This window comes from Mastigoproctus giganteus, chromosome 3, assembly GCF_048544385.1.
Source record: "Mastigoproctus giganteus isolate SK-2022 chromosome 3, ASM4854438v1, whole genome shotgun sequence".
Taxonomy (NCBI): Eukaryota; Metazoa; Arthropoda; class Arachnida; order Uropygi; family Thelyphonidae; genus Mastigoproctus; species Mastigoproctus giganteus.
In genome coordinates, this window is record NC_143577.1 from 237,804,054 (window position 1) to 237,821,908 (window position 17,855).

The 17,855-nt window shown below is 37.1% G+C and overlaps 1 protein-coding gene across 4 annotated transcripts in view; it reads right to left on the bottom strand.

Annotated features, from left to right (window-relative positions):
* The window catches only part of LOC150088917 (FYVE, RhoGEF and PH domain-containing protein 2-like), a 227,575-nt gene that overhangs the window by 98,992 nt on the left and 110,728 nt on the right, over positions 1–17,855 (bottom strand). For all 4 annotated transcript variants that reach the window (XM_090369721.1, XM_090369723.1, XM_090369722.1 and 1 more), the window contains one exon: positions 15,890–17,015. In XM_090369721.1, coding sequence (XP_090225847.1) covers positions 15,890–17,015 — 1,126 coding nt within the window. The remainder of the gene's footprint in view (positions 1–15,889; positions 17,016–17,855) is intronic.

Genomic DNA, 17,855 nt, shown 5'->3' on the forward strand with positions numbered 1-17,855 from the left:
CATAGTTTGAACAAGAGAACGAATCCCATCAGCATTTAGCTTGCTCATGCTGTTCAAAGGCTAAGCACCTGTGAGATGCCTAGTCTCCAGACACTGCAATTTGCAGAACTGAAGCCTTTCTTGGTAAGAGCACTCCTTTGTTTCCCTCACCAATCTTGTTACCCTTCTCTGTATTCACTCCAGCAGCTCTGCATCCTTCCAAAAATGAGGCCTCCAGACTTGTATACAGTATGCAATATGTGGCCTGATCACTGTCTTATACAATGGTATAATCACCTCCTTATCTCTGCTGTATATCATCAAACTGATGTATATCATTGATAAAACTCCACAAGCTATCCTGGCAGCCTGTCTGCAATACTCAGAGAACCCAGGTGTGAATCAACATAAGCAGGGATCGAGGTGTGCAGTCCACGCCACACAGAGAAATTCCGCCCAGAAGAATTCCTAGAGGAACATTAGTATTGCCTGGTAACACAGAGAGGTTACCAGGCAATACTAAGCAATAGAGGACTCGCATCAATGGTTGTAATACCATCACTTTGCTTATTCGAGGCTTGAAATGGTGGAATCCATGTTTAGTCTCCAGAGCAAAGCTCCAGTAAACCTTCCCCAATCTCTTCCATCATGCAGTATGATTGATGTCTTTTATGGTTATGATGTACATAATGGCAAAAGCCAAACTTCCTCACATTTCGTGGGTGTTTGCAGGCTGGCTGCTAGACAGTCCACCAGACCGAACCATTTGGTAACTCTCTAAGAGACTTTCCAGATCAGCTAGTGTATAATCTCACTGCCTCTAATCTACCAGATAGTGACTGGAGGGAGTCCGAGTGGTGTGTATGCAGAGAGCATATCAAGGCAATGTTAGGTCAAGAAGCGGAGTATATTCTTACCATGTATAAGCCATATCCAAAAATTGGATAGTCAGATTACTGTTTCAAAACTTCTGATGTCAATATTTGCTCATAATGTGTCAGTGAAATTTTTCTTGTAGGGACAGAATCCTTTATTCCACACTCCACGTTAAAATCTTGTCCTTTATCTAAACCTTGGTTTTCCAATAAATGTGCTAAGGCTGTTCAAGAGAAGAATGTTGCATATCGTAATTGGCTTGTTTCCAATTCTTCAGTTTCATTTTCTGCCTACACCAAAGCTCGCAAAAATTGTAAAGAAGTTATGAATCAGTCCAAACCAGATTTTGAACAAGCTAAGAGTAGAAAATTTGCTTCTTGTCCTAATGGTAGCCGAGCATTCTGGTCTCTTGCCAAATCAATTGGCCACATCTGTTCCCACCTATCAAAACTAGCTGGTTCTATTGCCACTTAAGCCTAGGATAAAGCTGACCTACTAGCATCCCATTTTGTTTCCAATTCATGTATTAATGATCTTGGTAAACGACCTCCCACCATTCCCAGTACACTTCATTCAATGCCTCCTCTGGTCTTCCGTCAAAAGGATGCCAGAAGGATTTTGACAAATCTTGATGCTAAGAAAGCTCCAGGTCCTGATGATATTTCTCCACTTGTGCACAAAACCTGTGCTCCTGAACTTACTCCTGTTCTTTGCCACCTTTTTTCACTTTCTTATTCCAAAGGTGTTTTTCCTTCTGTTTGGAAATTTGCTCATATCCAGCCAGTTCCTAAAAAGGGTGACAAATCCCTCCCATCCAATTATTGACCCAGTGCAATTACTTCTACTCTTTCTAAAGTAATGGAGAAATTAATTAACCACCAACTCTTAAACTATCTAGAAACCTTCCATCTAATCAATGATTGCTAGTATGGATTCCGCCAGTGTCAATCCACTGGTGATATTCTGGCTTATGTTACCCATCTATAGACAAATTCAATGGAAAAGTTTAATGAAACTCAAGCAGTTGCTCTTGAGTTTCACAAACAGTAACTCAAGAGCAGTTACTTTTGAGTTACTGTCCATTATAATTGGGTATTTTCTCTCTGACTACTCTGTGGATGATGGTATATTGCTCTCTGTCTTCTAACTTCTCCACTAATGCTGGTGTTCCGCAAGGTTCAGTTCTTATTTCCGCTCTTTTCCTCTTGTATATTAATGAACTTCTTCCATTGACCAAAAATCCTATCCATAGTTTTCCTGATTACAGCACACTGCATTTCACCTACCAGTTTTGAGAAACCTTGAATTCTGAAACACCTTCAACTTCTTGAATATCCACTACCAATTTCTTAAATGCTGAATTCCAGCAAGTCTCTAGTGGGGCAAAGATAACTTAGTTCAGTTAAATCCTTCTAAAACTCAGTCCTATCTCGCAAAAAGTATTCTTCTGCTCCTATGCTTTTCTTCGATGACATCCGATTTCTATGCAAGGTCATTATTATTATTATAATAATTATTAGATAATATATAATAATATATATTATTAGCCAGCTGAAAAAAATATATATTTCTGGTTTACCCTGAGAGAGAGAGAGAGAGAACAAGAGTTAGAAGTGGAAAGGAATCGCCAAGAAAGAGAAGAATGATGATATCCAGCTCAGGACCCAGGGTACACCAAGCCCATATTCACCAGATGTGAGCCCCTGAGGTTATTTTATATATATATATATAGTGAATTCTGGTTATTTGGGCCACCGGTTAATCAGAGCAGCCATTTATTTGGGGAAAATCTTAAAAAACAGAACTCAATCAAGAAAATAGCCAGGATTTACTTCGCTTAATTGGGACAACATGCCGTTTAATCAGGGGAGGAGACCCCCCAGCACTGGAGATTACCCTACGATTGTCTCTGACCATACCATTTGGTTCACTCTGATTTCTGGAGGTCACAACCATAAAACAATAAAAACAATAGCAGTCACCTGTTTATTGGGCTTTTCTGTTAGTGCAATCTATCATAAACAGATAGTAAACTATCTTATTGAATTTGCAATAATACAGACAGCTGGAATTCTGTGGGTTATTATGGTGAAATGTATTTACACTTCCAGGGAATCTCCAATCATATAAAAAAATTGATTTTCAGAATCTTCTCTTTATTCCTATTTTTAAAGCTTCTTAACTTGTTACTCCGTTCTCACTTGCGCGTATCGTTACTTGCAATTTTTGTGTGCCAAGTCCTTTGTTATGTTATTGATTGCTTATCTTTTTACTGTTTTAAATTTTAACCCCCATCCACAAATATCAGGGAACAGAAATGTCAACTAGTTAGCATGTACATATTGCAGTACGTATTAATTATTCCGATTATTATGTATATTCTTCCGATTTTCGTGTATCTTTTAATTGGTAAAGTAATAAAGGGGAAATGTGCTTAATATATATCTTAACTTTCATAGCCCGTGGATAATATTCCTCTTACTTTCGCTAATCAGAATCTCTGTTTAATAGAATTAAAATTGCATTCACAAACGTGATCACAATGACCAATGTTTACTACACATTGTGTAGTGAACGGTACTTTATTATGGTGACTCCATTATAATGTGATTTAATTGTACAGTGAACTAATTGTAAAGAGGGGGTCCACTGTATATTTAATTTTTTTTTACGTGAAACTTCAGATAATTGGGGCAGCCACTTAATCAGGCTAAAATGCACTAGTCCCGATGTGTCCCAAATAACCGGAATCAACTGTACATGATATCAAAGTTATTCTTGAAATCCAGTTCCTTTGTGACTACATCATATTAACCAATCAAACTGGTCAGACAAGACTTTCCCTTAACAAACTCATGCTTTGTCTGAGCTATAACTGAAGTTATAGCTCAGACAAGAGAGGCTTAAGTTCTGCAAATTGCAGTGGCTGGAGACTAGGCACCTGCGCGGTGATCTGATTCAGGTGCATAAGGCCGTGAATGGGTTGAGCACGCTGAATTCTGATGGGATCCTTCCACTTGTTCAGATTATGAACCTACGGGGGCATAAATTCAAATTAAGAAAAGACAGATGTAGATTAGATGTGCAGAAATTTGCCTTTAGCCAGCAGGTGGTTAATTGTTGGAACAAACTTCCATCTGTCGTTGTGGAAGTTGATAGGTTGAATAAAATTTAAGGAGGAACTGGACAGGCATTTGGAGGGAATGGTGTGATTTGTTTTTTTTTTTTTTTTTTTTTTTTGGCTGATGCTGCATAAGCGCATACACTTGCTTTCTTGCATCAAATGCCACTGCTACTTGTCTAGATGATCCTGCAATGCTTCTTTAATCAGTGCCTCCATTAATTTCCCTGGAACAGAAGTTAAACTAACAGGTCTGTAATTAGCTGTGTCTTCCTTTAATACTCCTTTGTGGATTGGGGTCACAATTGCACATCTCCAGTCCATGGGTACCTCCCCTGAGTCCAGGGGAGCTCTCATAATTATGGCTAACTATTTGCTTACTTCCTTTGCCGCCTCCTTTAATATAACTGGATAGATTCCATCCACCCAGGTGCCTTTCTTATCTTCAACAATTTCTCCTCCAATTTACTCTCAGTTATTACAAGATTATCTAGCTTACTGCCAGAGTTTAATACACACCTCTGGTATTTCCCTCCCTGAATAACTCCTCATGTGTGAATGTAGATGCAAAATATTCATTTAGTTTGTTAGCTACCTGAGCAGGATCATAACAGTTGAACCATCGATATCAAGTGGACCAATCTGATTCATCCCCTTCCTTCTAGAGTTTACATAAGTAAAGAACTCTTTGCTGCTTTCTTTGCATCCTTTGCCAAAAATTTCTCGTAATCTGCCTTCACCTGCCTAACCTCCTTTGTGACTTGGTTACAGACCAGCTTATATCTATCAGGGGCTTCTGTGTCACATGTTAATTTATATGTATCCCATGCATTTTTCTTCTCTGTCACATGTCTAATTAGTTCATCAGACATCCATTTAGGCCTAAATCTTGAACAATGTTTCTTAGTTGGTATGAAAAGCCTAGTAGCTTCCAAGATTAATTCTTTGAATGCTTCCCATTTTGAATTTGCTGTTGGTAACATCATCAGCTGGTCCCACCGTATAGAATTTAAATACTGTCTCAGACCACCGTAGTCACCTTTACAAAAGCAAAAACCCATCCCTTTACCCTTGATGGTAGTTACTTCTTTGAGTAAATCCCACTTCAGCACACTGATCACCTGCCACTTAGTGGTTCCTTTATCTGCAGATGCATGAAGAATGAAGATGCATGAAGAATCACTACTGATAATCAGATCAAGAGTATTAATCCCTCTAATTGCCTCCCAAACATGCTGCTGTAGAAAATAATCGTCCAATAAATCCACAAAAGCCTTGCTAGTGTGTGAGTGACCAACCCACAAATTCCAGTCAATATCTGGGAAATTAAAATCCCCCAATATAAGACACACTGATTTACTAGCCCACTATTTCTCTGCACAATTGCTCATTATACTCATCAGATACCTTTGGCCTATAACACACAACTAATCTCATTTTTCCTTTCCCAGTGCTTATGTCACACCAAACAGACTCAACACTGCATTGCCCACCAACATCAACTGGATGTACTTCCTTAAATTTTGTGTTTCTTAACAGCATAACCCCTCCTCCCTTTCTGTCCTGTCTATCCTTTCTGTACACATTGTACTCCCCAAATTCCAGTTCTGCACTGCTTATGTCTGTGATATCCCAACAATATCTGCCTTTTATGTCTTGACTAGCACTTCAAGCTCATCGAATTTATTAACCATACTCCTAGCATTGGTGTACATGCAACTGTTTCTACTCTTAGTTACCCTAACACAGCCCATGTATTTACTTGTTCCACTATGACTCCCAGAAGTCCTGGAAATCCCCATTACCTTGCTTTCCAGGCTGCTGTACAATTGCATTTCAATAGTAGTGCAAGAATCACTTTTACCTCTGCTGGCGGCTACTGTTAATCTATTAGTCCACGTACCCCTCCAAGCTAGCAGTTTTCCGATACAGCTAACTCTGCCTCAATAGCATCAGCAAATATTCTTGCACCCTTTCTATTTAAGTGTATCCAATCCCTGTAGAAGCAGTCTCTCCTGTTAACAAGCACAGACCAGGCTGAGAAAAATTCTACCCCTTGAGCCTTGCACAATCTCTCCAGGGCCGAATTGATTGACAAGGCACTCATCATATACTCCCTCCTATCGTGTCTGGGCAGAATTGCAGACACTTTCAAATTCAACCCTAACTCACGGCTTTTTTCAGCATTGACTTGAACTTGTTAAGTAATTCCACTGGTCTCCTACTCTTAATATCATTAGTGCCAATGTGTACAATATCACCCTTTGTGCTCTTAAAAGATGATATCTGCTCTACAATGTCATCAACCTTTGCCACTGGCAGACATACCCTGGTTCTGTTCCATCTATCCTTTTTGCATAATATGTTCCTCATTTCCCAGATAATAGTCACCTACAACAACTAGTTCCTTTGGGACCAGCGATTCTGCCTTGGGGTTTGCCGCTATGTTGCTTGATGTTCAAGTGCAAGCTCTGGCATTGATGTGGGCAGCTGAGAGCTTGATGGACCCCTCAATTTAAATCCTTCGAGGGCATCCGCCCTGTCCTTCAAGCTCTCATATAAGCCCATAACAATGCTGAGTTGGCGCCCGATTTCCTCGCGCTCTCATATAAGCCCATAACAATGCTGAGTTTGCACCCGATTTCCTCGCACTCCTTACATCGCACACACACAAAGACATCACCCTTGGCAATATCATGTCCCATTCCTAATTGCTCCACAAACATCAAACAAGCAGTGCATTTCAATAGACTGATTCAGAGAACTGCCTCCCCCCTCAGTTCTCCCCTGAGCCACAGCACTTCTATTAGTTTGAGCCTTTTGCTTTGCTGCTCTGGTCTGAGTCATGATTTTTATTCAAGTTCAATAAAATTCCAATACAAAATATAACCCTAAACTTATATCCCAATGCAGTTAAAACACTATATATATGTATTTCGGTATCAAATGTATCTCCGAGTATATATATATATAGTGTTTTTGTTATTTTAGTTAGTGTCTAATTGATTGTTTTTAATTTGTCCCTTGCTACGTTAATGTCATTGCCATGGGCAATTGGACTATTATACGTGCTTGATATATTTTAGTTTGATCGCTTAGATTAATTAAATTTTGGTGTCTATTTTCTATAGGGTATTAGGTGTATCCTGAACGGGAGATTTTGTTAGCATTTTAAGTCTAACCTATTCCTAGGGGTCTGTGGTGGTGCTGTTCAAATTATATAATAACTAAAGAAGTTAGTTATAATTCTAATTATTTAACTTTAATTAATAATATTAATCAATACTAACTAACATTCCCTTACCTGGTCATCTATCCGCTACTTCATCAGGGGCTTTCTGTTAAATTCTTATCAGTTTTGCCTTATTAGTGAGATTATTTTTCTCTTTTAGATTATTTAATTCATTGAAAAAGGATAGTTTTATGTCAATTTGTCCTTCTGTTTAATTTTAATTTTTGAATACTTAATTTAGGATTCGGCAAACTGGTAGAGGAGAAACAAAGCCCAACGGGTAATTATCGGAATAAACGAGTGGAGCTATACTTATCTGTCCGGTGGTGGTCTTTCAGTAAATGAGGGGTTAGCCCTGTTCATTGTTTGTTTTATCCCTGGTTTGGTTTTGAGTGCGCAGTCGCGTCTATTGTTGCTTGATATTGTTTGCGCACTCAAAACCAAACCAGGGATAAAACAAACAATGAACAGGGCTAACCTCTCATTTACTGAAAGACCACCACCAGACAGATAAGTATAGCTCCACTCGTTTATTCCGATAATCACCCGTTGGGCTTTGTTTCTCCTCTACCAGTTTGCCGAATCCTAAATTAAGTATTAAAAAATTTTCAAAAATTAAAATTAAACAGAAGGACAAATTGACATAAAACTAGCCTTTTTCAATGAATTAAATAATCTAAAAGAGAAAAATAATCTCACTAATAAGGCAAAACTGATAAGGATTTAACAGAAACGGGTAATTATGAGACATTCCTTTAAAACTGGCTATCGATCTGCTCAAAGCCCCTGATGAAGTAGCGGATAGATGACCAGGTAAGGGAATGTTAGTTAGTATTGATTAATATGAACACCACCACCACAAACCCCTAGGAATAGGTTAGACTTAAAATGCTAACAAAATCTCCTGTTCAGGATACACCTAATACCCTATAGAAAATAGACACCAAAATTTAATTAATCTAAGCAATCAAACTAATATATATATATATATATATATATATATATATATTTCGGTATCAAATGTATCTCCGATTTATGTTATATGACTTTCTTATCCCCTGTCAACTTATGTATTAATTTATGATGTTAAATTTGTAAAAACTAGGTCGCTATATTTATTTAGTTAAAGTTCAATTCAACTGACAATGAAATTTAATAAGATTAATAAATTTTACTGATTAACTGATACTACTATACTCTATCTAGTTCTCTGTTAGACCTTACGCTATCTAGTTCGGTGCACACGTTATATCGTATAGCAATGGCGGCAAGTTACGAACGGTTAATCTACGGACACAAGGTATTATTTACTTTCCAAATCGTGCTATCTAAATTCAAAATAAACCACGGAGCTCGACTAGGTCTATAAGCTACTTATAGAACATAATTTAATCTAACAATTAAGTCAATAAAGTGGCTAAGTATAATTAAAAACTTTGCATTCGTCGGAGCTGCAAATGCCTGTTCAACACGTGGATTTGATACCCTTACCGATACTCAGTAATAACCTACAAAATCTCTATCTAAATTCAAATTAAACTAAAGTATTGTTACTAGGAATATAAAGCAACCCTAAAAAATAAATTAATATGCCAATTTCAGTCAATAAAAAAGCAAAACTTTCTATTTGCTGGAGCCTGTACTTGTGAAAGCACTGATGCCTTCAAGGCAATCTTCATGCACGAGGAAGCACTGTCAAGTATCACTCAACCAGTTTGTATCCTACTGACAAAACATTTGTGCCTGATACAATAATTATACAAATTTCCACATTTAGTGAAGTTGACTCTTGTAGATTTTTGTCCATGGGGTTTATTTGAATGGCTATATTTAGAAAGATAGCTGGGTTTCTTCAGTCATTAAAGAACAACATTCAATGCAATGTTTTAGCCATCTTTAGAGAATTGCAGAAAGCAAGTGTGAACAATGCTGTGGATCTTGTTGATGTAGTGCAAGATGGAAATTTCTGTAATGCTGTTTTGCATTACAATAGAATTTTGACCCACTGATGGGGAACTTTGAAACAATGTTTCTCAAAATAAATCTCCATTAAATTTTATGCGTGACTGCTAATTTTTTTTTTTTTTTTTTTTTTTTTAGGAGTGACTCTACTAATTGCAATTTGCTTTGCCATATAAGATGTACAATGCTTTTATGTGCAAGTTTTGCTGTTATAACAATATACAGAATGGCTCATTTTTACAAATTTTATGGTAGTTATAAAGAAGACAAATAACGGAGGATCATTAATCAAAACTACTAACATTCTAAATCTAGACATCCAAATCTTGTGACGTCTGTCATGCATTATGTTTTTCATATTATATGAGAAACAAGATGAGCCAAAGAATGAAAAAAAAACTTTTTCTGTATTTTGTGGACTGTCTGCCATCAAGCCTAAATGTCCACTATATGCACTGCAGCATTGGTGGAAAGGGTAATAATAGCTAATTTCCTAGACTCTCAGGAATATTCTTCTGAAAGATATTCTTAAGAACATTCTCTTTCAGAAAATCTTCTATTTACACACACTTCAGCATATTTTAATCAAAAAATTATAAAATGATATTAATTTTATAATTGCAAAATAAAGGTTTAATTATGTTACAGAATACACTGGATAATATACATGATCTATAAATTTATAACAAATACTATATTGCCATATTTTTATTTATGTACCGGTTGGTTATACAATAAGTTTCCCTATTCAGGAGACCATAGTGTCAAAACAGTTAAGAGTTAGTACTGTGAAAATCGGTGGTTATGTCATTTAGGATATGGGGAAGTGATTTGTAGAAGAAAAAAAAAAAAGTTCAAATTTCTGCCACTAGGGGGGAAATGGCGCTGCACATAGGCAAAAGTTGTCATTTACATCAAGACATGCTGCTTATGCAAATGACATCCTGTTAAATAAAAGCAAAAAAGCCAACACCACTGTCAATAACCATTATAGCTCTTACAAAAAAAAAAGGAACATCCTCTTTTAGTAAAACTGTTCTACAAGAATAATAGTAATGCTAACGCAGCACTACGTGAATATCAGAAACTTAAAGGTTTGCATAAAAGACCATTGACGTCAGTGGGGCTTCGAAAACTAATAAAGAAATTTGAAGCGACCAAGGAGTTAGGTGTAATTCCAGACAGGGGATGACCACACATTGGAACGGAGGTAGTAGAAGTGGCAGTTGCAATGGCCTCCAGGTCAGAATGTGAAACCTACTAGTCAGTAGTGCCAGAGGTGTGTCAAGAGACTTGAATCTTCCTTGGTCTACTGTATGTAAAGTGCTTAGAATAATTTTATACTGGTTCCCATACAAGATTCGCATAGTGCAAGAACTAAAGTTCTGTGATCAGCAACAACAAATAGACTTTGCTCTACAATTTCTGGCTTGTATGGAACTTGACAATACATGGGCTCGAATGATCTTGTGGTCTGATGAGGCACATTTCACTCTTCATGGGGCTGTAAATGCACAAAACTGCCGAATATCATGAACTTCTCGTCCATCTGCTGTGCATGAAAGACCACTACAAAGTCCATATGTTACAGTATGGTGTGGATTCACAGCAGAGTTTATAATCAGAGTCTACACCTCATGGCCCTGTAAGGTGTACAGTAACTAGTGCACAGTACTGCACTCTTTTAAGAGATCACATTATTCCTGCTCTGCAAGAAAGGCAATGCTTGGAGACTGTAGTGTTCATGCAACATGCTACCCCTTCCCACATTGGTCAACAAGTGAAGGAACTGCTCCATTCAACATTCAGAAATGATTGCATCATTTCTAGAGACTTTCTGCAGTTCTGGCCAGCCCGATCACAGATCTCAATCCCTGTGATTTCTGGCTACGGGGATACCCGAAAGACAGAGTTTACCGTGGTGGCATACAGACACTTGTTGATTTGAAAGCAAGCATTAAACAGCATGTAACCAACATCCCCAATGAGTTGCTAAGTGAAACTAAACTGTCGCACACAGTCCTCCATTTTCAGAATGTCATCTGTGAAGGAAAGCACATAGAACAATATCTGTAGATTTCTAAATTCTGATATTAAAATCTAATCCTAAGTTAAGTATTCCAGCTCATGTTTATGCCAATTTCTCCCCTGGTGATGGAAATTTGAACAAATTTTTTTCTTCTAAAAATCGCTTCCCCATACCCTAAACAACATACCCACCGATTTTCACAGCGGTATCTCTAACCGTTTTGACACTAGGGTCTCCTGAATAGGAAAACTTATTTTATAACCACAGTATATCTAGAGCCACACGTGAACAATTACCTGTGGATCACAAAAACCAGAAGATGGCTCTGCTTAGGATCACTTCACATGGTGATATGAAGAGGAATGTGTCAGGTGGAACTTCTGTGGGGACAGCACTTGCCAGTTTTTAGAAACAGTACATAGCCATCTTAGGCATTTATATTTTTCATGCTGCAGGAAGAAATTCTGCACCAGACTCATTTGACTGCCAACAGCACTTTTGATCAAAAGTTTTACAACTTTACAGACCAAAGCAATATGTGTTTGTAACAACACAAGCCATCCTGATCTGGCTTACTGCCCATCCAGCTACATTTTTTACATGAGAGGTATTAAATCCTATAGTACTTAGTACTGTGCATGGGTCAAAGGTTGAGAAGATACATGTTGACATTACACTTGAACTTCTGAAGGTTGCAATTTTCAGGAAATACATACGAAAGAAAGTTGTTCCAGAAGACAGAAGTTGAATGAATGAATAAATGAGGAAGAAGAAAGTTTGGTTCTGCGAGTTTGAAGCTTGACAGTAAAAGGATGTTGACTGGTTGCAATACTTATTCAAACTGGTTTGGAAGAGAGTGGGAATTATAGAAGCCAGTTCAGAAAAACAGTGCCCATGGAAGTATGCATAAAAGAAGCATGCAGTAGAAACAGAACTTCTATGAGACAGAGAGCCTCTGTTAGAGATGAGTCATTAATTAACCTAACTGCCCTCTTTTGATTGGGGGGGCACCACCCCAGATGTGGGAACAATATTCCTTGGTAGGGAGGATTTGTGCAGAGTGAAGAGCTATTTGGAAGAAAAGTAATGCTGCAAGTGAAAGAGTAAACCCAGTTTTTTAGATGCAGAGGAAGCAATATTTGTAATGTGCTTATGCAAAGAGAGAGATTAGAATTCGGCATAATCCCCATTACAGATACGATATATGATCTTGCTTAGAAATCTGAGTGTCATCAAAGATAAGTATAGGAGTAGAAGAATCCTTTTTGCGAGATAAGACAGGACTGAGTTTTAGAAGGGTTTAACTCAACTAAGTTATCTTTGCCCCACTGGAGAATTACCTGGAGATCAGCATTTAAGGGACTGGTAGTGGATATTCTAATTAATTAACAACTCATCTCTAACAGAGTCTCCCCACTCTGTAATGTTCTGTTTTGCTGCATGACTTTTCTATAGATACTTCCAATGGCACTGTTCTTCTGAATTGGTCCCTCTCTCTCTCTCTCCTCCAAAGCAGTCCGAAGATGTGCCGCAACCAGTCAACATCCTTTTACTGCCCATCTTGAAACTCGCAGAACAAATTTTTCTTCCTCATTTATTCCTTCAACTTCCATTTTCTGGAAAAACCTTCCACCTTACGTATTTCCTGAAAATTACAATTTAGAGAAGTTCAAGTCTAATGTCAACAAATATCTTGTTTCATCTTCTCACCCTCTGACCTATTCACAATACTAAGTACTATAGGTTTTAATACTGCTCATGTTTGGGGTTTTCATAAAAAAAAAAAAAAAGTTGAATCTTTACAAATACAGTAAAAATTTCATGGTACTGAAAAGTATCCTATCATATAAGGAAGAATTAATCCAACTATAAAAAACAAGTGCAGCAACAGAACATTTTAAATGGCGTGGAACACAGAATCTCACTAAATCATATGTGGAAGGGCTACATACTGCAGAACATAATTATATATCAATCAAGTCATAGTTCATAAGAATAAGCAAATCTATCCAGCAATATATAATAATTTAGATGGTATTAGGACAAATATACATTGGAAAAATAAAATTTTATGAAAATGCTTATTAATATTAGCAGTGGCAAATGATGCAAGAATCAGCCAACACACACACCACCTGTCCAACCCCTCTAATAATTTGTCTAATTCCTCCTTTAAATTTATTCAAACTACCCACTTCCACAACACCAGAAGGAGGCTTTTGAAACTATCAACTACCCACTGGCTAACAAATTTCTGCACATCTATCCTGCAACCATCCTTCCACAACTTAAATTTATATTAAAAACAAACTGGAATAAATGAGGTAAAAGAATTTGAATCAAACAGATCACAAAAATACGATATATTTTAAATAATACACATTAATTTTGTTAAATGTTAATAACTAGCCACATTTCACTGCATTGCCATTTCATAATATTGTTCTTCGTTTCTCTTAATAGCATAGAAATATTTTTCAAATTCCATGTCAGAATTAACAAATTTAATATTCCTATCAAGGATACCTCTGCCTCCTTGTAATTTAACTTTTTCTACACCTCAGTTTCCTCAGATTTTCTCTCCTTGAAATAAAAGTACAGTTGCTATGCTGCTCGACAAAATTAACAAAACAAAATGTTTTTCATTAATATTTTATTGTGAACAGTGTCGCCGAAGGCAAATATTTGATATAAGAGCCATCCTGGCATGCGAATTCCGAATTTTCCTGTTTTTTGCCTTGCATATGGAATAACCACATCTCCAGTACTCAGGATGGCAAGTCATCATCGTTTAACTGATTCTTTGAGATGGCAGGCCATTGGATGGCTTGAAGCCGAGCAGTCACAAGCAGATGTAGCACATTGGCTTAATGTGTGCTTCTCTGCATTATGTAGACAATTTCAGAAGAGAGGCACATTACAAGAAGAGCTGACCAAAGTCGCCAGAGGGCTACATTAACCAGAACAGACCACTATCTGCTTTAACAGCAAGATCAAATCCTATGATGTTGTGTCATCAATTGCCTCTTGAAGTTGCTGTGGCCACAGGTGAAAACATTCCAAACCACAGTGTAAAGTCTCAATTCAAGTGGACTCTATGCAAGGAAGCCAGTGGTTTGTATCCCATTAACTCCAAACCCCTGCAGAGATGGGGGAACCCCCGGTGCCATCAGACAACCAACACTTTACAACACACTAACCCCAAACCACCGCAGAGCTCATCAAAACTGGTGACATGAATGTGTGACTTGAAGCCCTGACAAATAGGGTACAGTTCTGTTCTCCAATGAGTGCCATCCCTCCAACATCAGAGAAAGGGACACTTACAGTGGAAGCGGTGTTCTCCTAAGGAGCAGAATAATGATCAAACGACCACATCTCTCTTCATGTTTTTGAAGAGTGTACCGTAACTGTGCAGAAGTATTGAGAATAGATCCTCAAACCATATGTGCAACTTTTCATGGGTGAGGTTGGCCCCAATTTTCTTTTCATGCATGACAACACTGCGCATAGAGATCAAGTGGTGGAGGAATACCTTGAAACTGAACATATCCAACGACTGCCATGGCCAGCACAATCACCAAATTTAAATCTGATCAAATGTATGTGGGACACCCTTGAGTGTCACACACATTAAATCATATATGGTCATGTATGATCGAGCATGCATGTTCGATCACTCATTTCACACCAACAGCCAACCCCTCAGTCACTTGGTGAGCTAAGGTTTGCACCGGTAGAAGAATGAGATTTGTTGCCACAGAATCTTATAGACAACCTTATATCAAGCATGATTCACCGCTGTAAAGCCTGTCTGGCCATTGGAGGGGAATCATATGTCATACGACCATATTTTTGAGCATCTTCTATTGACTTCTATAATGTGACCTTTTTTTGGAAATTCTCATACAACCCCTACAAATGTTCCTTAATCTGTCTGAAGTTTCTTGCTATTTCATCGTTATTCTATGATACTCCACATGCCAAATATTTTCCCACTTAATCGCAAGCTGCACAAGTTACACCACATTTTCTGTGTGTTCTATTAATTTTTGTCAAGCAACGTATTTCATCATCATCTTCTAGCCCCATGCTGATATTCCCCACATGGGGGAGGGGCATCCATTTCACCACTGTTATGCTATACATTCTGGAATTTTATTTCAATTAATAGCTGCATCTTCCATTCACTTACTGCTATGCTTCATTTGATTTGCATCTTGGTGGTAAATAGCACATTTTGTGTTATAATTTTTTATATTGGCCACTATTTTTTCTCCTCTTGTCAGAATTGCCAAAAAAAACCAAACACTCTTCAAATGTTTCCAATATAAATGTTTACAGCTGAGCGATTGCATAATCCAATTGCTGTATGGGGACATTGGTACTGGACAGTAAGAAAGAGATGTGCTTTAAGTGTTATCTAAAAATGTCCTCATGTTTTTGCATTCATTTGCATTTAATTTTTTCTTTTTGAATGATTTTACTTCTTTTACAAAGTGACTATGAAACAATTCTGAAAGAATTTTGAAAAATTTTATCATTATTATTTAGACAAAAATCTCCGTCCTGCATAAATAAAATAGAAACATAAAAAAAAGAAGGCAGCCTACATTATAGCAATTTTCACTGCAAACAGTAACACTACAATTATAAATGGAGATTTATTATTATTAATACCAACACTTACCTGTAAGTATTTGTATCACCACAATATTCAAAAGTGCTCCTTGAAGAAGTCATCTGATAAGAGCCTGCTTTGTTCCCCCCAACATATACTTTTGTTGGAGAAGACAGATTGAAGTTAGGAGAAGGAAAATCTTGAAATGTAGGAAATGACGTGAAAGGGGGAGGCCTAGCTTCTGTCCTAGGTGGTGGGGGTACATCACCATTTGCACTCGAGGACTGCCTTGCATGATTATACTTGTTAGAATGTTGCGTAAAGGACTGACTACTGGAACTTTTAAAACTATGTGAATGACTAATTGATGTATGTGTCCTGGACTGTACATTAGCTGTAGAACAATCTTTTGCACTGTTTTTATCACCATTGAGCAGTGAAGAGCCATCGGCACAATTAGAAGTCCTTGAGTCAGAATCTGAGCTGAAACTCCAAGCTTGACTAAATGCTTCTTTCTGAGGCTGAGAAGAAAACGATTCACCACAGGCTGTAGGGTCAAAATACATGCTGGTTGGTCGATGTGGAAAAGTATTAAATATTGTATTCATACCACTCTCTTCCAGTAATTGAGCAAACCTCTCTTGGTTATCCTGTACAAATTCACTAAAGAGATCATTATTTCCTACTTTGAACTTTTCCTGAGCTTCTGCAAAAAAGTGTTTCATTTTTTCTGAAGGATTTCCAGTTCCTGATTCTGGAAAACCACTGCGCCACCTGTGATTTTCCTCTCTTATTTGAGAAAACCAGTCCTGTGTTTCTTGCATTAGTCGAGCTAGTCTTTCCTGACGTTCTTTGTCCATTTTGGAATCCTGATAGTTTCCATTCATATCTGATGATGCATTAGGTTGGTGTAAAGGTTCTTTAAAAGAAAATCCGATAAGTTTAACTCTTTCAGATTTGAGAGGTGGAGGAATGTCATGCCTTTTTGAACTAGTTTTACCATTAATAGTTATCGATAATGGAGTAACACCACCGGGAGAAGCAGGATGGCATAAAGATTTACTGCTGCAGTCGCTCACTGATGCAAACCTTACTAGTCGTACTTTTTCATCCTTGGCAGGTAATGGTGAATCCATCCCTAGATGGAAACACCTGTCTAGGGAAAAATCCCACAGACAACTGTGTTGCCTCCACCCTATAAAAAACAAAATTTATTTACAAATTTGGTTTAACAATCAAAAGTTAGAAAAAATAATAAAAGTTAAACATTTATAAATTCTTCCACATTATATTAAAAAATTATGAATTTAATTTTCATGAACAATTTTGGAGTAAATAATTATCATAACATTTTTAACCTTTTTTTTATTATTTAACTTAAAACCTACAGTACAGACTAGGGAGGGCAAATTAGTCATACACACATACCACAAACAGCATGCACATGAACGTATATAGGTATGTGACCAACCATAAATAGTTTGTATAAAAAATAATTTTTTTTTATTGGAAGACATTTGTTTTATGGCCTATCACCACATCTGGTGGCAAAAAAAGTGTAAGTATAATTGTGTGCAAAATTACAAAATTCTCATTAGAAACTTTCAAATATGATTACCATTTTCTGTAGTAATAATAAAAACTACTTAAAATTGTTGTTTTTGTTTCAACTTATTTTTGATAACAGCACGCAGGGCAGAAAAGATTTGACGTTTTGGCCTAGCCTATTTAAGCAAAAATATCAACATCCTGGACCTGTCAGAAGTTGCATCAAAATCCTATTATCATAGACGATTTTGAATTTTTCAGGTTAAAATCCTTTATGTTTATCTCTCCAGTCCTCAGCAATCTACTGATATAATCTGATAACTTCTTTGGCAATAATTGCTTGCTTTGTATTTTTTTGAACCTCTGGACAGTGTCAATTGTGACACAACAGTTGTATCATTACAGACACTATCCATTACTTTTTTATTAAGTTAATTAAATAGACAGCCATGTAATAAATATTTAGTTAATAATTTCCTGGAAAAAT